At 32.5% G+C, this 23,543-nt stretch overlaps 3 protein-coding genes across 3 annotated transcripts; all 3 read right to left on the bottom strand.

The window, feature by feature from the left end:
* Positions 1–1,477: 1,477 nt before the first annotated feature.
* On the bottom strand, positions 1,478–7,360 carry LOC123899942 (BTB/POZ domain and ankyrin repeat-containing protein NPR1-like). The gene is made up of 4 exons (XM_045951211.1): positions 5,631–7,360; positions 4,125–4,878; positions 2,905–3,102; positions 1,478–2,058 (listed from the first exon to the last, which is right to left on the bottom strand). The coding sequence occupies exons 1-4, from the start codon at positions 6,180–6,182 to the stop codon at positions 1,796–1,798; spliced, it is 1,767 nt and encodes a 588-aa protein (XP_045807167.1). The 5' UTR covers positions 6,183–7,360; the 3' UTR covers positions 1,478–1,795.
* A 6,130-nt stretch (positions 7,361–13,490) lies between these two features.
* LOC123898192 lies at positions 13,491–15,065 on the bottom strand. The gene is made up of 3 exons (XM_045949084.1): positions 14,863–15,065; positions 13,891–13,960; positions 13,491–13,774 (listed from the first exon to the last, which is right to left on the bottom strand). The coding sequence occupies exons 1-3, from the start codon at positions 14,962–14,964 to the stop codon at positions 13,722–13,724; spliced, it is 225 nt and encodes a 74-aa protein (XP_045805040.1). The 5' UTR covers positions 14,965–15,065; the 3' UTR covers positions 13,491–13,721.
* A 3,700-nt stretch (positions 15,066–18,765) lies between these two features.
* Positions 18,766–23,019, bottom strand: LOC123896843 (uncharacterized protein At4g37920). The gene is made up of 6 exons (XM_045947246.1): positions 22,704–23,019; positions 22,306–22,607; positions 20,805–20,973; positions 20,062–20,306; positions 19,362–19,549; positions 18,766–19,270 (listed from the first exon to the last, which is right to left on the bottom strand). Exons 1-6 carry the CDS (start codon positions 22,846–22,848, stop codon positions 19,111–19,113), a joined length of 1,209 nt encoding a protein of 402 aa, XP_045803202.1. The 5' UTR covers positions 22,849–23,019; the 3' UTR covers positions 18,766–19,110.
* Between the last annotated feature and the right edge of the window lie 524 nt (positions 23,020–23,543).

The following is a 23,543-nucleotide window of genomic DNA, read 5'->3' as shown; positions in this document are numbered from 1 at the left end:
CAGTTCTAAAAAAAGCACTAAAAAAGAAAGACAGAAACATTGCAGAGCAGTACAATAAAAAGCCACAGGTATGCTCTGATTCTACATTGACACTAACTTTTAACTGCTAGCCGGTAAAATGTTTTTCTTCTCCATAAACAACCAAATGAAATGACACTAAAATTTTAGTACATGATGAGTTATCATTATTGTGGTACGATAGTACCTGTTGCTGATAAGACTTTTTTTATTTATGGGACCTAGTAAATTATTTGACCAGATTAAGAGTTTTTTGAGAGAACATTATGATTACCATGAAAATTATTTTTTGAAATTTAAATACGTTTTTTTAGATAATATTGAGCGAGTTCAATTTGAAAGTGACTCAAAGTTGTTGGTTGACGCTATCCATTCGAGAAGACGGGGCAATTCGGAATTTAGTTTAATTGTTAACGACATTATTCTTCTTATGTCATCATCTTATGTAAACTTTGAGGTTAAGTTTGTTAGGAGACAAACGAATTTGGTTGCTCATACTCTTGCTAGGGCGGCCAATGTTTGGGCTAGTTTTCATATATTTGAGATTATTCTCTTATGTATTGAACATTTATTAGTTAATGATATGAATTAAGTTTGTTTGGTTCAAAAAAAAAATATTGACTATATAAATTTTAAAATGATTTTACTACATTTTACTTCTCTAACTAGTGTCATAGAGACATTATTTAGCATTTTCTTAAATATAAACGTACACTTCGTTATATATACACGGTATCTCCATACATTCTTCTTTAAAGAAGGGTAAGTTGGCCGCTATTTTCAGAATAATAAGGGGGTCGGTTGAAGGATATTTAATGGTATTTCTCATGACGAAATTCTGTCCACGTAAATAACAGATGAGTCCTACGAAGAAACGAGCAAGATGGATCGCTAAACCATGCATAAACTGTCAAATAAGAGGTCAAGGATTTGGTGTTTAGGTTTTTGAAAGGGAATTTGAAATTTGAAATATTTGAAGATGCTTTGAAAGAGAGATAACATGTAAAACTAGGAAGTGTGTGAGGTGAGTAATGTGAGGAGAGCTAATTAATTGATGGTCAAATCAATTATTTGATCTTCTATCTTTACAATTCAAAGCTATTTGATTTTTTACTTTTTTTTTGTTCTAAAAATATTAACAAACCTTTACCAAAAAAGAAGAAATAGTGGTAACTCTAATTTAATCTTGTTAGTAACTTTTCCTTTCATCTTTCTATCACAATTGTACACTACATGAGTTTGTCATCTCATGTTTGCAATTTAAATTGGCCACAATTTTACAAAATGAAAACTGAAAAAATGATTTTAGAAAGTAAATACACTTTAACATTTCAAAAGCTAGTTTTTAGAACACAAAAATATGCATTTATCAAATTAGTTTTTTTTTTTTGAAAAATTATCATATTAATTTGTTGGGTAGTTTGGAAATGCTAGAGTGTGATTTGCAAAATGTTGGGTGTAAGTAGCAACAACCTTTTCTTTTACACAACAAATGCACCATCAATTTAAGGTGATGAGTTGATGGCTGTTCTTCCCCGCATTGCTTACACAGAAAAATACACCACCGAAAAATATTTTTCGGCTACCGGAAACTGAGCAATTTAGATCTATAGTTTAATTGTTTTACAAGTTTTATAATTTTATACAATAAATTTTAAAAAATATGTTTACATAAGATTGCAAGAGATTTTACAATTTTACATGAGTTGGTAGGCATTATTACCTTATAAAATTTGCACCATATATGTAAGACATTAACAAAAAGACAATGTTCACTTCACATTCTTCTAGCCTTGAAATATACAGAATCTCTAAGGGATGATGAGGATGATGAAGATGAAAGTCCGGAGCGAGTGAACTCGGCCTTGTCCTTGTTGAAAGCCTTGTTGACGTCGTCTTTAAGCTCGACGAATCGTGTCCTTTTGAGTCTCTGCTCTTCTTGGGTGCCTTTCTCGAGGTAAAACAAGTCAGGTAGGTCATCCTCCATGAACTTATCGAGCACTTCGGAGCAATGAGGAAAGTAGCGCCGTCCCATCTCGACTGCCACCACATAACATAAGAACATGGAAGATAGTAGGAGTTAGAATTGTACTTATAAATATGGATAACTAAACTTGATCCAAACTGGCCATAAACAAAGTTGGCATCGAGTATCATTGGATAAACAGCTTAACTGCATGCTTATAGCATAAGCTCTTACGATATTAGATGTTTATGTATAAGCTATAAGTTGTTTCTATAAAGGCTTAATTGCATGTTTGGTCCCTTTTGTTTATGTAAGTTTGAATTGGTTCCCTTACGTTTTAAGAGTTTCAAGTTGGTCCCTTACGTTACTAACGTTACAATAAGTTAGTCCTTCTGGTCAAATTTCTGTTTAAATCGTTCACATGGCTAACAGGGTTGCATACGTGGACAACTTATGAGGGTGCCACGTGGAAGTTTTTGACGAAATTAACTCAAAATTTGTTGAAAAGAATGAACTTATATTGACATCAGTAACGTAAGAGACCAACTACCTAAAATAAAGCGTAAGGAACCAAATATGTAATTAAGTCTTCTATAAAGCTATACTAGAGAGCTTATGGAAATAAAAGCTGAAAACAACTTATGAATATGTCATAAGTTGTTTCCATAAGCTCTCTCAAACAGTGTCACACGAGTTTATGTTAGTAAATAAACTCAACTCAAATAAGTCAATTCAAATAGAGCTATTAGCCATAACTAAAGACGGACTGAATTAAAATTTCAAATATAAAAATTTTAAAAAATTTCAATTAGGCCATTGATGGAAACTTAGAAAGAGATCCACGATTCCATAGGAAGTCACCGTGACTATAAAAGTTATTAAATATAAAAAATATTTTTATTAATGAAGACTGCAATTACCTGTTTTCATCAGGGCTTCCATCCTAGAAATAAGTCTCTTGTTTTGCATTATTGGAGTCTCATTGAGATCAACCTCCCTTAAGTTTCCATTTGAACCTTTCGATGCCGAAAGACCGGCAAACTCAGATGTTGTCTCCGCACGAGCAATGTCCATGGCTAGTTTGGCTTCCAAAGGGAAGAACAGTCTTGCAAATGCCACTGCAGTTGCCAGCAATGCTTATTATTTGATGGTTTGAGAATACAACGTAATAAATAAGTTGAACATAACATTCAATAAAAAACCAGACATAAGAATCAGGAAGAAAAAAAAAGATAAAGGTTTTATAGAAACAAGATGCCATGTGCTTTCCTATTTGTTTTCACCGAGTGTTCGCTCAAACGTGTTCACTCAAACTCCTTAATCAATGAATCCGGATCACAAGGCGACTCCCATAAGGCCTAAGGCTTACTCTGTTACTCATGTAAAACTTTTACTTCTTGAGGCGGGTTTTTGAACTCGGTCTCAGCTAAGAATGTAAGCCACAATTAATTGGTATCAGATGCAAGAAAGGGTTCGATCTATTGTAGATAGTCTTAACTTGCATTTGCGAGAGACTAATAACACAACTCAAACCTGCGACCTCTTCACACAATAGCGATCCAAATCATTCGCCTATAATCATTAGCAGAAATTGGCCCATCGTTCTTGCCTTAATTTATTTTCCAAAGAATAAAAAAATTCATAGACTAATGAAACTTTAGAACTCTACACCCTTGACATGGAGAACATAGGTAGCTTGTGAATCCTACCGCGTCCAAATTCCAGTCATACATTTCATTGAACTGTCTAAATTCTACGAGTTCGAAATTTCATAAAGTTTGAAATTTCCAAAATTGAGAGGAAAGGTTTTTTAAAGGTGTGACCCGCTGATTTCAATCTTTCCTCTCTCTTTTTAAGAACAACCAAACGATGGATACACAAATTCCAACAAACTTTCCACTATATTACCATCTTTCCTTCTAGTTTCTATTGAACCAAACAATGCGTAAAATTTCAAAATGCGGTTCCTCCAAGCGGCATTTTGCACAAAAATATACTCCTAAGGGAGAAGCAAGGATCCTAATGATCAACAAGTCAAAAGAAATATACATAGAACGAAGAGAAGTATGAAAACAAAATGACTCAGGATCCAGCACAACAATGTATAAAACACTAGCAAGAGATTAAAGTTATATCATACCTCTGTTCTCAAGGTACAGAAGCTTCATGTGGAGATCATCAGCCACTGTTTGGGAAGACACAGAGGGATCTCCAGCCAAAGGATTCCTTCGCATTTCTCTTTCAAGAACATCAATGCATATTCGGTCTTTATTTGTTTCTTTCCCTTGTTCTGTTTTTGTGTGATAATCCTTAGGCCTCGTCAACCTCCTACAAATACTAACAGCACTCTGACCGTCGAAAGTCAAATCCGATGCACAAGCCCCTTTTGTAAGAAGCGATACTATAATTGAAGGCTCCTTACGCATGGCAGCAACATGAAGCACTGTGTACCCTCGAGAATTTCGAAGATTGACATTAGCAAGACCCAATCCAAGTACTTCAGAAACAACCTTAGGGTCACAGTAGGCTACCGCGTAATGGAGGGCACCAGCTTCGTCTAAAGTAATGTCGGACTCGTTTAAAAGAAGTTTAACAAGCTCGACATCGTCTGAATCCAATGCCTTATGTATTCTAGTGATTCGTTTTAGAGACAAAGCGTCCACCATAGGAGTATCGTTTTCCCCGTCCTTTTGAAGATCACGGCGGAGCAGTTTAACTTTTTCTGAGAGCTCAAGGGGAAGCTCTTTCTCGATTGAGATATGGTCAAGGTCCGATCGTGCTACCCTTTCAACACATTGAGCAACGAGTTGATTCAATTGACAATGGAAACTAACCATAAGGATTGAAATGACATCTTCCACAAGAGCCTTCCCTACAAAGTTAAGAAGACGTCGCTGCAAAATATGAAGTATATTAGTTCCTCAATCCTTAACCTTGATATTCAATGATCATACACAATCTAGCTAATAAATTAGATGTAAAATTTATTTACAATTTCCGAAACATGCACAACGAAAAGGAAAGATACATGACATTTTAATCATAGAGTTCAATTTCACACTCTTTCAAAATCAACAAAAGAAAAAGTTATATTTAAACAACAATACCTACCTAGTAAAGATTTTGTTTTCGAAAAGGAAATCATTTATATTAGAGAACTAATATTAACTAAGACTTTGATTTGGAAAAGGAAAACATTTATATCGGAGCATTGGTACATGCTAGGTATATGAAACCTCTTATGTTCTAAATCATCATACAAGCATCTTGCCAATAGCGTAATAGACATTTACTTATTCTAAAATTTGAAGTAACATTTCGTAAGTGTATGACAAGTAGTGGCTATGAAGCCTAGATACTTCAAAAATAGAAGAGTATCGTATCGAGCACGTAACCGCATGCGGATACGCAACTGATACTTCCCATACACACGCAAAAAACTATCCGACAATAATTTAAATTACTTTCACCAATACTCCTCAAATACATAAACTTCTTATTAACTAAAGACACAACTATCATCCGGGATACCGGATCTGATACATGTTCCATACGTCACGTCTTACTAATTAAAGATATTGAATTGTATGGTGCACGCTTTGTAACGGCGATCATTGGCGATCATCGTCATAGATAGAATGTTTACCTGAAAAAGTGATACCAACTCCCGTATTTGGAAAATGGAAGAGGCATACATCAACTCCACAGAAAAGTTAATTGCAGGTCCACAAGCATCATGAGCACACACTTTATCGACACATGTAGACACCTCCATCGGAGACGGCTTGAGTTTACCACTATATACATAATTCATGAGTATATTAAAAGCTTCATATCCAACTTTTCCATAAGGCAACAAATCACTCAAACAATACTTCAATTTCCCTTCATTCTTTGATGATCCTTTATCTTTACCTCTCTTGAACAATTCATGAAAAAACTTACTCCTAGAACCTAGAATACACCGATGAATTCTAACCGAAATCCCCTCCACAACTATTTCGGCATCACTATAATCATAATCAGAATCAATCAAAAGCTGCTCCAAATTAGAACTAAGCTTACTCAAACTAATAACCTCGAGGTTTCGAGCATGATCGGTGCCATTAGAACATAAGTTGTGACTAATGGATCCATTTGTTAAATGGGAAGATGATGTAAAACTCAAAGATGATGAGGGTTCAGCTGAATTGGCCATTTATGAAATTGAAAACCTATATGTGAGAGCCTATACTCTATACCATAATCTTCTTATATCACAAAACTCAAACTTTATACACTTCAAAGTTCCCTCTTATATAGAAATCCTAAGACCCTAAAATTTCTAGCAAAGAACTAAAAAACAAAAAAGTATCTATAAATAGATAACTTATATAACACAAATCTTAACAAGTGTTGGTTACAAAACCTCAAGTCACAAAAACACATGACATGATCACATGATACAAAACCTCACAAAATTCCAAGAGTACACAACTCAAAAGTAAGTTGAAACTAATCAACTATCCAAAACAAAGTTCCTTAAAACATCAAAAGACCTAACAAAAACAAAAACTAAATAGTCCTTAATTTATTCTCAAGTTCATAAACTAAGCTTAATTACTAGTATTTGGTATATCTGCAAATTCTATATATAAAAAAAAAAAAAAAATTATGAAGAAGCTCCTTATTTAAATTTCCAGAGCCACCAAAGCAGCATAATAAAACCAAACCCAATAATAAAAAAACAAACTTTTCAATTTCAATTGAATAAATTTGAAGAAAAAACACTACCCCAGAAAATAAAATTCTGAATTTTTGTGATCAGATCCATCTAAATCACAAAAAGGTTGGAACTTTGAGACAAACACAGAAACCCAGAGAGAAAAAGAATAATGGGTAAAGACAGAAAAGTGGTAAGAAAGAGATCTTAGAAGTCAAAGGTTAAAAAAAGAGGAAATTTCTGAGGAAAAAAATGGGAGGTAGAGAAAAGAGGAATAAGAGACAAATGATGACATCAGATTGATGTTACAGAGAGACAGACACCATCGTCGAAGTTTCGTTAGTTGTTTTGAGAGAGAGAGAGAGAGAGAGAGAGAGAGAGATAAGGAGATGATGAAGTGGGTTGAATGACAGATGAGATGGCGTCACCGTCCCCAGCTGGGGTTTGCTTGCGTTCACAATGGCGTCAGTTACACTAACCCCTCAACAACGTTTTTATTATTTTATTATTAATATTATTATTATGCTGTCATAAGAACAGTATCATCAGCGATACACCGGCACCGGCGTTAAAACTCTTAAGAAGAGTTTCCCGTCTATTTGGATTCTCTAATACTTGACGAATTAATCAGTTGTACATAGAGATATCTAATTTATCCAAAACAAAAGCATATTACATCCAAAGTATAGTACTCCTTCCAGTCTCATATATAAAAAAAATGTTTGCTTTTTAGATTCATTGTAAAATCAACGCATCTAGACAATATTATAGTCTAGATACATCAATTTTATAATGTATCTAAAAAGTCAATATTTTCTTATATATAGTACCAAAAGGAGTATTTTAAGAAGAGTGTCAGCGTTGGTGAGACATCTAACAAAAAAATGACTATGAAATCGTTATAATAATGAAGCTTCAACAAAAACAATTCTTTATAATCCAACTGTACCTAAATGATTTAAATAGCTTTTAATCAAGCTTCAACAACTTTTTAATGCATTGAATCTAACTAACAATGATATGAAATGGATTGGACGAAATGAAAATACCTTGAAAGATAATTAAAGAATTTGAGTAGTAGCAAATGACAAGAATATTTCAAATTTTTCGTCAGATTTATACTATACAGAATCACACAAATTTCTGCATGATTGTTATATGTATTGCTCAAAAAATTATTGAGCCATTGTTCATTTCCCATTTGAAATAGACCTCCAAAGCTCGCACTACTAGAGTTACCTAAATAGTCCCATCAACAATTAGCAATGTGCGTGATAGCTCGCTAGCGCGGGCCAAGTCAACAGAGGAAAAAATGAGTGTGAGCCATGTCACATATGCGGCGGCAATGACTCGCAAGTCTAAGGAAATATTTTTGATCATGTGCTACGTGCATGTGAGCAGCTCGCAAGTACTAGTGAGGATTATAGTGAAACGATGTGTTAAATAGCATGTCGTGTGTGCGATGTTGTAGCTCGCATATGCAATGACACGCAAGCAAAATTAGAAATTAAGTGAATTTTGATAGATTCTAGGATTTTACAAATTTCATTGGTTGCGTTCTTTAACATACATTTTCACCTCTAGAGTTCTCACAATACACTCAATTACTCGTCAATTCTAGGTCAACACTTGCAACCACCACTACTAGAGAATGAGTTTAACTTAGTATGTGTTTGGTTTTGCGGTGGACAAAATTGATTTTGACATAATTGAGTTTGACATAATTGATTTTAATAGAATTGAGTTTGATAGAATTGATTTATGTTTGGATATATTCATACAAAAGTGAGTTGAACAAAGAATTTGAGTGTAAAAATCAATTCTAGAATGAGAAGCTACAATTTCTAGCTTCAATTAGAATCCATTCTGGAGGCAGAATCAATTCTACTTTTGAGGAACCAAACAAGTCAGAATCCATTCTACATGTCCAGAATCAATTCTGGCTACTCCAGAATTGAAACCAAACATATACTTATGAAGTTCACCTTTGGTTGTTTTCTATCGATTGAGTAAATCTCCATTCACTCTCGTGTTTATGTTTATTTAAATTTTGTTTCTGTTGTTGAGACATGAGAGGAACCTCACTAACTAAATTAGATAATTGAGCTAAGAACTACTACAAAAGTAAATTGAACACAACATTTTCATCTAAAACAAAACAAAACTTTGAAGCATTGAATTTATGATTCCTCTTACTTATATGTTACTCAACGTCAATCTTTCATTCAATGTAAAATTTCAACTCACTTAACATATCTTAAACTCTTACCGGATTATTATATAGTTAGAGTTCCACTTCCACCAATGGTATCACGAGGTGGTTGGTGCCTAGCTAGTGTTAAAAAGAAGTGGTCCAAACACGATATTCATTGGATTCTCAAATTCAACATGTTAAAATTTGTTAAATAATTAAGAATATACATTATCTTTTTGGTCAAATATAAAAAGAATACCATCCCTATCAAATGTGGCCTATTGTATTGTTAATATTTTTCAAGCAATATATTATTTTTTTTCTTTTAAAAATAACATAAAAAATAAAATGCTTTATGCTTTATAGTGCTAATACTACATGTCAATATTTGCTGACACATTGTGTCTAAAAAAAAATCTGCTGACGCATGATCTAAATTATTGGTGTAAGGATGTTAGCATGGTTAAGTTAAATATTCAATCAACTTGCATGGTTGTTGTTGCTTGATTGACGCCAACATTACTACTATTATTTTATAGAAATGTTAACAATACCTTTGTTTAGAAAAATTATTTAATTTAGTGTTGGAAAGTATATACATTATTTTTTTTTTTTATAATATGTTTGTTTCACTAAACAACATGAGTCAAAATCGTAATGACGTTAACTCCACACCACACTCCTCAGGAGTGACCCAACAAGGCCACTAAATCCTTTTTAGGCTCTCTTTATTCTTTAATTTGGTGTTAAATATAGATCATTGCTTGACCCGTCCCCTAGAATGCAGCATTCTTTTGAAATGAATTATGATTGAGAACCAAATATCTAAACACATTATTATATATTGAGAACCAAAAGAATTGTGATTGGTTTCAATAGCTGGCTCTCATTGCTAAAATTTTAGTTGGTTTAATTTGAAGTGTATTGAAAATTATACTTTAAACTAATTTATAAATAATAAATATATATTCATGAACAACAATGAATTGGTTCAAATGATAAGAGTCTTGGTCCCCTTAAGCATGTGGTTAGAGATTCGATTTATGTCTCATGCTTATGGAGAAATTCAGTTGGCAGGAGAGAACTCACTTTGTGCGCTATATAGGTTCTCCGACAGAGATTAGTCATTATTGACAGAAAAAAAAAATATTCATATAGTTTTGTGTATAAATATTATTATTTTACGGTTAAATAAGTTTTTAGTTCTTATAAAAATTTTAAATTTTATTTTTAGTGTATAATTTTTTTTAATAAAAGTCGTGATGGAAAATATTTGAGATGATAAAATTTGTTGAAATTATTTTAAGGACAAAAAATTAAAAGTTTAAATATTTATAAGAATTAGAAACTTATTTAACCTTTATTTTATGGACAAAAACCTGCTGTATGTGTTTTTATCCCAAATATATTGGGTACAATATCATATTTTATGAGAAAATGGTTAAACATATAATTTTAGAAATTGTCTCGTACATAATTTGAACTTTATTTCTTAAAGTTATAAAGTCAATTTTTGTGAAATAAGTTAGTTTAGAGCTTTCATTAGTTAATTAGAATTTTCATTAGTTTGTTAAAATTGGTTATTACTAGTTAATTGGTTAATGTACAAAATTGTTCTATATAAAAGTCACTATTGTATTATTTTCACTATTTTTTATTAATCAAATATAATCTCTTATGAACTTTTACCTCATGAGTATGACTATGCTCTCTTTCTATCCAATTTGTATGATCTATGTCACTATGATCATAGGCACCCGTAGTCGGAATCAAGATTCAGATCTTGGAAGATGACGAAACAAATGAAAAGACGCAGAGAATGATATAGAAACAGGGACTCTCCGATCTGAATCATGAATCAAAATCCCTAAAATTTAGGGGAAAGACACGCAAACAAAAGTGGCGATAAAGTAAAATCACAAAACGGAGTTGGAGCGAACATGAATTGCAAGAATCGTATGCGAAGGCAAGCAGAAACAAATCGAAACAAAGCAAAGACGATCGAATGGAATGTCGAAACGAAAAATGGATTGAAGATGAATTGAATATTTGGAACCAAAATCAATGGAGGAGAGTATATGAATATGAGAATCATAAAAAATGATTTTCTCGGTAAACTATAACAGAAAATTTAGTGAAAAAGAACCGATAAAAGAAAGGAAAATTTGAAATGAACTGAGAAAGAAAAAGAAATTTGAATTTTCTTGAGAAAATGCTGCGGAGAGTTTTCTTCAAGGTGAATATCAAATATACTCTGATACCATGTTAAGAAACATACATTCTTGAAAGAAGTAGAAATGAAATTAGAAAACTCTTGTATTAATGGTAATGAGTAAAATTACAAAAATGAAAAAATTAAGTACAAATAACTTGTGTAAAAGTTATTTATAAGTTTTTTTTTAAGTAGTTTATTTATAAGCTAACTAAGTAGTAACTAGAACAATCAACTATATCTCTAATAATAATTGCTCTCAACATCTTCTATCTACTATTTATTTATTGTTATTGTTATTTTAGTTGTTTTATTCCTTATTTTTGTTGCATCTTTTTTTAAGTTATTTCCCTCTTTGTGACATGCAAATGACCAAAAAATTATTATTGACTAATCTTCTTTTTGCGACAATTCCTTTTCTCTTATGATCTACCTCTGAACTTATATATGGAGTGTGCCTCCACTAATCGAAATTGGATCATCTCAAGCACTATATCTTCTGCTAATCCAACGGCTAAGTGATTTTAAATAAATAAAATAAAATTGAAAAAACTGTCTTAAAAAGAGAACAAAGATTGAGATTTTAGCAGAATAAATAGCAGGAGAGACACCGCAGTATAGGATCCGGATCCCCACTAATCTAAATCTTTTATCGGAATTTGGATCTGCTCCAGCCTTTTCCCTCGTGTTATTCATTTGCCTTCATCCCAGCCATTCATTTATCTTTTTCTCTATTTTTTTTTCCTTAGTGAATCAACAACCGTTGGATTAAGAAAAGGAGAGAAGACTGGACACAAACAGCAAAAGAGGATCAAATCCCTTTTATCGTTAAAAAAAGTTACATTGTGTCAAAAATTGCTCAACAATGATAGAATGACAAACAGGCAATCAAGACACAGTTAAAGGATAAAACTCAACTTCCATGATGATGCGGAAGGACCATGAAGGACATAAGTCATAAATGTTGGTCAGGTATTTTAATGTATTCACGAGACATTCATTTTGCAGCCAAGAACAATATCATTGGAGTGATGCATTTTATGTAAATTAAAGTATCTAGGACCTAACATCTTAAGAAAATGAAATTGTCCTTGTTGTCCTCATCTGACTGGAAAGTGCAACATTTCTACTAAACACCAGCAAGGAAATTATGATTGTTGTCAAGCCTAACACAAAGATTCCTCTTCCTTGGTCAAGAAATACGGACGGTGCAAGTTCAACAGAAATGGTGGTTTGTTGCGCAGAGCAGAGAAGGAATGTTTAAGGGGTTTCACCAAATATATAGGAAAATGTAATGCTTTCATAGTGGAGGTGGGGTGTGTGTGGTGGTGGTGGTGGTGGTGGTGTGTGTGTGTGTGTGGTGGTGGGGGGTGGGTATTAGAAGATCTTCGACTAATGATGGAGCTGGATTAGGAAGCGAAGTTAAACCACATTTATCGTGAAGCAAACCGATGTGCGGAAGGGTTAGCTACCATGTCTCTCTTGGGCTTCGGCCCTCTTTATTTCCAAAAAAAAAAACGAAGAAAAGAATCCCTTATTTTTTGTTTCATAGCAGGGAAAAAGAAATAATAACATAGCTAGCAAAATGATGTGAAGAGTAAACATGAACACAAAAACAATGATTCTAGTTTTGTCATTTACAAATCTCAGAAACTATCATCTTAGTTTCACACTCTCACTTAGAATGGCTAATAGCCACTCCTGAAACGCATTGAGAACAACAACCATTATTTGGCAGAATAAACGTTTAACAAAGGTCAATTCTATAGAAAGTACACAAGGAAACAAGTATGACGAGTCATGATAATTTGATAAGAATAGCGGCGCAATAGAAATCCTGATATATCAATCCAAATCCTCATCGTCATCTATGGCCATAATTTGAAATAAATTATGTATGCCTATGCTATGACCATGGCTGTAAGACTTATCATTTCAGGGCTAGGATAATGAGATTGAGTATGATGACGAGTCATGATAATTTGGTAAGAATGGCGGCACAATAGAAATCTTGATATATCAATCAAAATCCTCACCATCGTCATCTATGACCTTAATTCAAAACACATTTTGTATGCCTATGCTATGATCGTGGCCGTAAAACTCCATCATTTCGGGGTTAGAATAATGAGATTGAGATGACTTCTTTGGTGTAGTAATTTTTTAGTATGTATTGTGAATGTGATTTGGTGCTAGGTGAAATGTGTTCCACAATAGTTGCTTCCTCTCGGTTCTCTCATGATCAGATCTACCTTTTATATGTGAACTAAGTGCAGACAATTTCGTCAAAGCTACATTGTGTCATGAATTGCACAACAATGATAGAATGTGAAACAAGCAATCAAAACACAAATAAAAAAATAAAACTCAACCACCATGATGCAGAAGGAACATTAAGTAGGAAAAAATTCATAAAGGCAGGTTAAGTATTTCAATGTATTCATGACAGGTTCATTTTGCAGCCCAGAAACAATTTCATTGGAGTAAATGCAATTATAAAATTTACAATGCCTAGGTCCAAAAAAGATGAAGTCTCTAAGTGATAACATATCGTTATTGCCCTCGATCCACATCTCAACGAAAATTCCACATTTCTACTAAACCACAGGAGTTCTTCTAGCATATATGACTATGATGAAACATTCAGATTCTTTAGCTTGGCTTTGGCTGAATCAACTTGTTCTAGCCAACAAAAATTCCAGGGAGAAAATGTTAGCAGAATTGTTTGCCACATTAAAGCACATGTTTCTTCTTTTCTTCTAAAATAAATGAAAATGTCAAAGGTAAGGAAATCTTACTCTGCTCAGTGTTTATTGCTGTTTGGACGGTTGTACGAAAAAACAGGTTTCCATTTTTCTGATAGACAGTCTACATTAAGAAAAGGAGGTTCTTTATGATTATTATCAACCCTATAAACAATTATAACAAAGAAGATTACCCTTTCTTTGTCAAGAAAGAGTTGGGGAAGGGAAAAATTAAAGGAATCCCTATATTTCATTCATAGCAAGGAAAAAGAATAACAACATAGAAAAATAACGGAAGAGTAAACATGCGCACATGAACAATGATACTAGTTTTGTCATTAACTTAATCTCAAAAGTTCTCATGTTAGGGGATGTTTGAATTGACTTGTTTGAGTTTTTTTGTTGGATAATCCGAACCCCGACCCCTCCAATAATATCTCTGGCAACCGAGCTACAATTACAGGACGACTTATTTGAGTTTATCTACTAGCATAAGCCCTTGTAATACTGTTTCGAAGAACTAACGAAAACAACTGGACCCGTTTGGATTGACTTAGGCCCCGTTTGGATTAGCTTATTTTTGAGCTTATGCAAACAACTTATGTAATATAAGTTTTTATGTATTATTTTTGAGTTTATGCAAACAGCTTATTATTTGACTTATTTTTGAACTTATGCCTGCAAATAAATAAGTTTTTATGTATTACTATAAGCTTTTCAAGGTAGTTTATGATGAAACAATTTTTAAAGATACAATTTTTGTCAATGAAAAATAAGTCAAATCCATACCAGCCTATAACATGTTCATAAGTTGTTTTAAGCTTATTTCCAGAAGTTCTCTTCTCCAAGATAGTTTATAGGTCATACAAAAACAATTTTGACTCTATATTATATCATGCTATAGAAATAGATTATTCATAAACTTGATTTTGGAAATAACCCTAACCCTAATCCTAAGCATGTATTGAATTGGGGTGAATAATACAGTAGCATGAAATGAGAAGAAGAAGAGGTTATGTTACTGACTCTTTGAGAAGGAAGGTTTTTGAGTTCGACTATGGCGACTTCATGACCCCTCAACTCATTCTTCAGATCCAAATCAATCATCGAACCAGAGACTGACGTCATCACCTTTCTGCTCCTACCTCAAACACAAACAGACGGCTAGAGAAGAGAGTCCGCAAGAACGTTAGTAATTTTATTTTAGATTTAGGGGTGTATTTGATTAGGATTTTGAAAGATAATTTTTGCATAAATAAGTCTTGTGGATTTTAAAAGATTGTGCATGATTTTAATGACTTTTAGGATTTTAAAAAACTATTAAGATTTTTAATTTGAATTTCAATGGATTTATATGGTAAGATTTTTATAGGATTTTGAAAACTTTATGGATTTATTGGATTTTAAAAGACATTGAATTTAAAATTAAATGCAGCAATTTTGTTTAAAAAAATTAAAATTTTTTCTCTTTTTTGTTATCAGTAGTGATTTTTTTTTTATCAAAGATGGAGTCATGGAGGTTCTCTATCGGTACTCCCTGTTTTGACGGTGGAAGAAGGTATAAACATGATTCACAATGGGTATTTAATAGATTTTTTTTATTGATGATGGGAATACTAATATAAAGGTGACACTATCTATGGTAGCATGTCAACCATGAAGAGGAAACGTGATAGAGATGTAGAGAGAAAATAAACGATTATAAAAAACATGAGATAATTAGGAAACATGAAATAGAAAAATAAGGGAATGTGAAAGGAATTAAAAAAAAAAGAGAATCCATCAAAATCTAATGATATGAGGAAATACTTTTTGTAGCTCAAAATTCACTAAAAAGTCTCTCAAAATCCATTCCAAAGAAGAATCCATCAAAATCGATAGACTTTTGAATATCAATAAACATTTTAAAAGTAGTAACAAATCTCAATTGAATACCAACGAATTTTGTTGCACTGGAAAAAAAATCATGTTTGTCTTAATTGAATACCACAAGATTTATTGAACTTTTGTAAAAGTCTTGATTGAATACCTCAAGATTTTTTTGTCATAAAAAAATCTTTTAAAATCCCATGAAATTTCAATCTAATACACCCTCTATTTTAGATTTAATCGCATATCCCTTAAATTTATTTTAGGTTTTAATTTCATTTCTTATGTTTAAAAAAATTTAAATTGGTTTTTTACTTACTAACATTACAATTTACAAGGAATCAAGGATGTTGCATAAAAAATTTAGACACAAAAATTAATTGAAAAGACAAATTTATGGTGACGGTAAATGACCAAGTAATTAAATTTTTTATTGGATTCGAACTTCCACCTTATATTTTTAAGAGTATTGTTCTTTCTATGTTAACATGTACATTAAACTTTTATTTTATTTTGACAAAAAGTGAGACAACAAAAGATGAGAAATTTGGACTATTATCTTCATTCAAATAATGCTATTTAATTATGTTTAGAAGCTCAAATTATTGATAGTATTCCCTTTTGGTTCTTGGGAATAATGGCAGGGGCGAATGCCATGAAATGTGCTACTTGGAATGCAATTATAGATTCACTTGAATCCAAATTATCTAGTTGGAAAGATCATTTGTTATCTATTGGAGGACGTGTAATGTTGGTTAATTATGTGCTATCTAGTTTACCATTCTATTTATTCTCTTTTTACAAAGCACCGGTTAAGATAGTGAATCAAATCATTCATATTCAACGCAACTTTCTTTAGGATGGTGGTTTGAACTTTGGAGAACATAAAATTATGTTGGATAAGTTTGAAGAAGGTTTGTACACCAAAAAATAAAGGTGGACCAGGAGTTAAAAGTCTCGAGTTATTCAATCACGTTCTTCTAAGCAAGTGGAAATGAAGGTGTTTAAATGATAGATAAGCCGTATATGGTTTGATTTGCTTAATTTTATATACGGCCCTTTTCCAAGTAACATAACATGTAGGAACGAGGGGATCGTTGCAAGGAATGAATCGATATAGTGGAGGAATATTTGTTCTATTGGAGGAACGAGAGAATGTAATGTCGGATGGTTCAATTCTAATGTTAGTAATGTGTTGGGTAATGGATCTTCGATCAATTTTTGGCAAGAGAAATGGATTGGAGGAATTCCACTTTGCCTTGAGTTTCCTCACTTATTTTGTATTGCACACAACAAGAATGTCATGGTTAACAACATAGGCCTATGGGAGGGAGGCGGATGGGACTGGACGAGGGATCTATCTAGTGCAGAAGCAGAAGAATTGACAGAGCTGGAAGGACTGTTACAGGGAATCAAACCGGTGCTTAATGATGCTTTATCAATTGGTGTACAAATCCTTTAGATTGCTTATAAAGCATCTAAAACATTTTTTTTGTAAGGGTTGCAGTGCTCTTAATATTTCCTTATTAAATATTAATAGACATTCATCCATTGTTTATAAAAAAAAAAAAAAAGCTCAAATTATTAATGAATATAACAATATCTTGAAATTCATTAACTATTTACGCAACATGATTTTGAATGATTTTTTTTTTTTGGTAATAGAGTAATTCTGATTGATTTAATTATATAATTTCTATGTATTTTTTTTTTTTCTATTCCATTTTTCTATGTATATTTGAACACACATTGTGTTTAAACGAGATGATATGAGTCTTTTCTAACTTAATTAAAGTTTTGGATTTGATCTTCGGCTTGAACATGCAACATCACTAATACTCTTAAAGAGAGTTTGCCATCTATTTAAGACTCACAAGGATCGATATATTAGTTTTTGCAATTGCACGCAGAGGATTATCCCAAAAATAAAATAAAAAACTTAAAGTCAGTGTATAAAATAAAACACATTCTGATAAAAAAACATCTAGAAAACAACTTTTACGTATCATAGGTATTTCTTACAGATTTTTACTAGTTTAAGGATCTTCTTCATGCACTGGACTATCCCTTCCTTCCACCCACTTCTATTTGAGAAAGTAAAGCAAGGGGGCAGGCCAAACTATGAAAAAACTAGACACTTACCGGACAAAATTTTCCAATACAAGTGACTATTACATTGATGTAAGCCAAACTCAAGTCAGAAAAGACATGTATATTAGTAAACATAAACATAAAACTCCATCAGATTAAGGGAATTTGGAGGGTAAGGTTTTATGTGATCCAATGAAATCATATGTTGCTAGTCCCATACTAGAAATTGAGTTGAGAGAACAAAGTCATTATCGACTACAATAAGTGGCACTTCTAGTATCTATTACTATCACTAGTAGCCTAGTACCACACAAAACTCCAACTCCTTTTTACAAATTTATTCTATTTTTTTGAATTTATTTGGTTTCTATACCTGCTAATTATTAGCGGGTGATAATTTGAGCTACACTACACATAAAGAAATTAGCATATATCAACTCATCTAACATTTCAATTGAACTATTTTGAGTATTAAAGATGACTTTGAATCAATTGAACTATTGGGGATTGGGTTTAAAGTGTAAGTAATTATATGGTTGATCTTTATCGCCCGATCGGAATCCTCACATATCCCTTCATCTATCGAAAGATAGCTTTCGGTCGTGCAAATTTTACCGAAGACGAAGAGCAAGTAATTATTGACTCCAACAAGTGGCTCTTTTTGGGTCTACTACTATGACTGGTCTCATACGAAACTCCAACTCCTTTCTCAACTTTATTCAATTTGTTCATTTATTTGCTTTCTATTACTGCTAATTAAGCTATCAAGTTATAGGAATAATATTTAGGAATAAAATTACTTAGACAATCAAATTATTCATTCTTAAAAAATTTAACAAATTAGAGATTGATTAGCAAAATTTTATAATTTATAAGGATCAATTTGTAAATTTTGAAATTTTAAAGGGACAAAATTTGAATTTTTTTTTATTTACAAATATATAATAACATAAGAGACCTGGACAAGACTGAAGTTTAGTGGATATGTAGTATTTCTTGAGTCTACCATGTAATATTCTGCAAAGGACACAATCACCTACTTAAATTTCAAAGTCATTTAGTAAAAAAAAGAAAATAACCTAACCTAACTTTTGATGTTACAATCTTGATGGTTGTCTAAATTTTTCCCCGGATTCAACTTACTCTGGTGAAATTTTTGGAAAGTTTCGAAACACTAGCCAGAATATAGGCGCTTATTTAGAGCAGCATTGTTGTAAATCTGGTCCTGCACTTGATGGACATATCCAGAATCTCATGCACATCATTATGTTTTAGAGTACGAAAACCACCTTAGTACATTTCCCACCCTCGTATTCACATGAATTTCCTTTCGATAACCTTCTGTAACATCTCCAATTTTTTGATGATTTCTGGACTCATCATATCCCTTGCTTCCCTAAGGAGGGTACCTTCTTTGCTCAAATGATAAGCATCCACCACAGACTTTACCCACATGTGAAGCTTCTCTGGTGTCCTGAAAAGGATATTAAGAAGAAATTATCGCACTGAATTCTATCTATTTCGAGATAATTTGTATTCACATATGTAATACATGTATGACGTACGTATACAAACTATCCACATCGGGTCCTTCAAGTTCTACTCCAGGTGTAAATGCATCTTTAAGGGCGGATAACTGCTCCTCAGGATCCTCAATTTGAATAAGATATTTGACTATTCGAACGTCTTTTGGAATATTTCTCTGAAGATTTGCCACTGTGGTCTGGTATAAATGAAAGAGGATGTCTTTTACCTGCAAATGAATGTTATGCTTTACAAATTACAATCTAAATTGCAATAGCAAGTAATGTATAATGGGGGAATATTTTCCGTATAACATATAGCTAAATAGAACATAATCTTGAATGAGAATATTTGTTTAATGAACAAGGTCAAATTGGACATCCTATATTATATTCAATCAACAAGATCCTCATATTATGTAATAATGTGATGCATGTGAAATTGTGAAGTATTTCAAATCATCATGCATCACAAGAAAAAATTTAACAACTATTGTAGCTTGTGAGCAGTGGATTCCTGTCGTCCCACATTCCCTTGACTTTTTGTGTAAACATATCAGTATAGTATTAACTTGTTTGCTTCTTATAATCCCCAAAATGCAATCTCTCTTATCACCCTTTAAAATAAATCGGGCAGGATTAAAACATTATAGATAAAGGAAATTAGTTAAGCTGCATACTGCCATACATTATGTCACAGCAATGTGCTGGTAAGGAAACGTCCTGAGACCATAAATTTTACCTCGGGTTTCGTCATGTTAGAATCCTTGGCAGCTGCCCAAGCTTTGGTGATCATTAATACCAATGTCGAATCAAGTTCTTTTTTTCCAGCCAAATTGTCTATCTTCCTACAGGCAGCATCAAGTGAGGGGGAATTGACAATATCTTGCAACTTCAGCTGTGCAGCATTTATCTGTTCAATGTTCTCTATTGCACCATCAAAGGCTTGAACAGCAGCCAAGCATTTTTCTCCTAGCTTTACCAGTTCTTTTCACATCAAACAAAAAACATAATAAGTTTTTTTAAAATGCCAAATCAAATATGCAAGCTTCAACTAACAAATTAAACACAGTTCTTAATGTGCAACGCCAACCAGAAGATATTGGTTGTATATGTATTCTAAGGATTACAATCAGAACTCCACCCAGACCAACCAAGACAGTATTCTGAAATTCTCCTAATTGTGATTATATTTGAATTAAGCTTCAATTTCAAAAGTAATTTGCTTCTGCAAAGTAAATCTTTTAAGTTCCATATAATTCATTAATTCAAAGTTCAACCATTATAAAGCACTATTGTCTGGTTATATTACTAGAAAGAAAGAAATGTAACACATTTTTTTACTGAACAAATATGGTTCATGAATAGCCACACAAGAAAACCAAATTGATGCAATTAAGTATGATATTGCACACCAAATTCAAATATTATGCAAAACTTTGATTTAAGTAACTAAAAGCATGCAAAAGCGAAACCAAATCATACCATTTTGCTTTTCTGCATCGTTATAGTAGGATTGAGCCACTGTGTTAAGGTGCTCAAAGAATTCATTTGTAAAATCTTTCCTACGCTTGGCGACGATGTTAGTAATTTCAGATGGATCCTTTCTGATTACATCCAGAAGATCGTTGTGTCTTTTCACATCCTCATCAATCTGTACAAGAGCAGTTCACAACACAATTAGAACCATGCCTATACAGCATTCCTGTTTCTTACATTCCAATTAACATACCACATCAATCATCTTATTCTTAATCAAGATTCATTTTGGATAAAGTTCACCGCAGATGCTTATTGAAAACAGAGATATTAAAAGAATTTGACAATAATTGCAAGTGTTTGAAACAACTTCTAGCATAAATTAAAATTAGCTTATGCATCTCAAATTAAAATTCATTTTTCAATAAGGTTATAAGAATCAGTGTTGTAAAATAGCAGTTGTACCATGTGCATTTTGTCAAATTGCAACTGTTTCACAATCCCGTGTTTATAACAAAGAGCTTGTTTTCATTGAGTGTATCTCCCAACATAAACACTTGAGACAGTTTGGGAGAGCTTATGAAAACAACTATTGACATGTCCACAAGTTGATTTCATCCTATTTCCATAAGCTCTCTAGGATAGTTTATGATAACAGGTTATAGCTTATATGGAAACAATCTCACTTCATTTTATCTTTTGTTATAGAAATCGCTTATACATAAACACTTAAAAAATATCAACACATATGATGTTAGCGCTTAATTAAGTTATTTATCCAAACACATCCAAAGTGTTTTTAAATATCTGCCTTAACTACACTAAAGCCTTGTAACGCAACAAAATTTAAACAGGTCACTATTTACCACTATCCACAATTCACAACCCGATTAACTTCTCCGTAAGTGAAGAACCCTAAACTTATTGGATTTAAGACCTATTTTAGTACCTTACAATTTTCTGACGTCCCAAATCCACCCAGTATGAAAATGTCAAGGACTAATTTGGGTTATATTTTTGTCGTTGACTGAATTGGGCAGTTGGAAAATTGAGAGGGACTAAAATGGATCTTCACTCAATTTCAATCAAGGCAAAACTCACTAGTAGTCCCTTAACTTTAATTTCAAGTAACGATTCGGTCCTTTATCTTTCTTTTTTTTTTTTTATTTCATTTATTCCGGTCTAGTCCATTTTCATATGGATTTTAAGCTTCAAAATTATGATTTTATTTTCTTGTGATCTCCGAGTCTTCAAATCTATGGTCTTTTATCCATTTTTTCATATGAATGTTACATTTAAACCTTGTAAACTCATACACAAATGGACCAAAAGGGCAAAAATGAAATAAAAAAAGAAAGATAAATGACCAAATCCTTACCTAAAATTAAGTTAAGGGACTACTACGAGTATAAGTTTGCCTTGAATAAAAATAAAAAAACCTAGAACAAAATTGAATTCACAACAAAAAATTCAAAAATCTACCAAATGAAGGAAAACAAAACAACACCTCTTTGAGTTTCCTCGCGAGCCGGAGCAACTTTTCCTGCATAACAGGATCGGCTTCAGAAAGCGCTTTATCTTGACACCTTGCAAAAAAATGAGGCCTAATATTATCCCAATTTCTACTAAAAGCCAACAACTTTCTCCAATCAGTTGGAGTAGGTTTATCAACCATGAAAACACCAATAAGTTTATCACAAACTGCAATCATCTTGTTCTTCTCATCATCATCTACCACATCACGCGATTTATCTTCTTCTTCTTGAGAAGCTACATAGTTACATGGTCGCAATCCTCTTCCATTTCCTCCTACAGAAAAAATAATAATATTGAGAAATGAAAATTGATTTTGAAATTTGAAACCCTAAATAAATAAATAAAGAGGTTAGTTAGTTAGTTAGTTACTTGTTAGTGTTTGAAGTTTGGGGAAGGAATTGAAGCGAGAGAATGGAAGTGAGGTTTTGATTGGTGAAGAATGAGAAAGGAAGAGAGGTGGTGGAAGTGAATAACGCGATGACGGTAGAATTGAAGTGTGTAAGTGTAACTCCATTGATTTTGCGCACTGTTTCTCTTTCTCTCTCGATTATTGTTACAGAAAACTCTGGGGTTTATCTTTTTCCGACCAATTTTATTTTTTTCTGTGGTACTATACTGTAGTACTAAATAGACGCAGGATGGAAAATCGGGACATGGCTGGTGTAATTTCAGAAGTTTCTAGATTGGATCATATTATTATTCATTAATTACATTTTAAAGTTCATTAATTACATTTTATTAAAAAAATTAATGCAAAAACTTTTCTTATGTTTTTATGAAAGAGGACTTATAGAATATTTGAATTACGCAAACATATGATTTAAGGTATTTTATTGAACATAAAAAATTGACTCAACAGACATTTTAATTCATAAATTATCACTCTCGTCCTTAAACTATTAAAAATAATTAAAAGGTCCCTAAAATATCCTCACATCCAACAATTTGGTCTTTCTCAATTAACTTTTTAAAGAATAACAGGACAAAATTGGTGGATTTTTTTTTTTTGAACCGACCAAAATTGATGGATGTGTGTAAAATTTAGAAACTTTTAACTGTTGAGATGTTGAGAGGATGATAGTTGAAGGACTAAATTGACTATTTACTTTAAAAACTTTGTATTAAGAATTAAAAACTCTATATCATGTTTAGGGCACATGTTAATCGTTCACATTAGAAAATTATGCATCATACAACCGCTCGTGCTAA

Source organism: Trifolium pratense, linkage group LG7 (genome assembly GCF_020283565.1).
Source record: "Trifolium pratense cultivar HEN17-A07 linkage group LG7, ARS_RC_1.1, whole genome shotgun sequence".
In the NCBI taxonomy this organism is placed as follows: Eukaryota; Viridiplantae; Streptophyta; class Magnoliopsida; order Fabales; family Fabaceae; genus Trifolium; species Trifolium pratense.
This window is presented reverse-complemented; position numbering and strand designations above follow the sequence as displayed.

Excerpts from the sequence above, each read along its gene's own strand:
- LOC123899942 (XM_045951211.1), bottom strand. The coding sequence starts at position 6,182 with ATGGCCAATTCAGCTGAACCCTCATCATCTTTGAGTTTTACATCATCT. Across the intron at positions 4,879-5,630 it reads AGTTGGTATCACTTTTTCAG|CGACGTCTTCTTAACTTTGT; the intron begins GTAAACATTCTA and ends CATATTTTGCAG. Across the intron at positions 3,103-4,124 it reads TCTGTACCTTGAGAACAGAG|TGGCATTTGCAAGACTGTTC; the intron begins GTATGATATAAC and ends TGGCAACTGCAG.
- LOC123898192 (XM_045949084.1), bottom strand. The coding sequence starts at position 14,964 with ATGACGTCAGTCTCTGGTTCGATGATTGATTTGGATCTGAAGAATGAG. Across the intron at positions 13,961-14,862 it reads AAAACCTTCCTTCTCAAAGA|ACTGTCTATCAGAAAAATGG; the intron begins GTCAGTAACATA and ends TTCTTAATGTAG. Across the intron at positions 13,775-13,890 it reads AGCAATAAACACTGAGCAGA|AACAAGTTGATTCAGCCAAA; the intron begins GTAAGATTTCCT and ends TTTGTTGGCTAG.
- LOC123896843 (XM_045947246.1), bottom strand. The coding sequence starts at position 22,848 with ATGGAGTTACACTTACACACTTCAATTCTACCGTCATCGCGTTATTCA. Across the intron at positions 22,608-22,703 it reads CAAACTTCAAACACTAACAA|GAGGAAATGGAAGAGGATTG; the intron begins GTAACTAACTAA and ends TTTTTTCTGTAG. Across the intron at positions 20,307-20,804 it reads CGATGCAGAAAAGCAAAATG|AACTGGTAAAGCTAGGAGAA; the intron begins GTATGATTTGGT and ends TGATGTGAAAAG.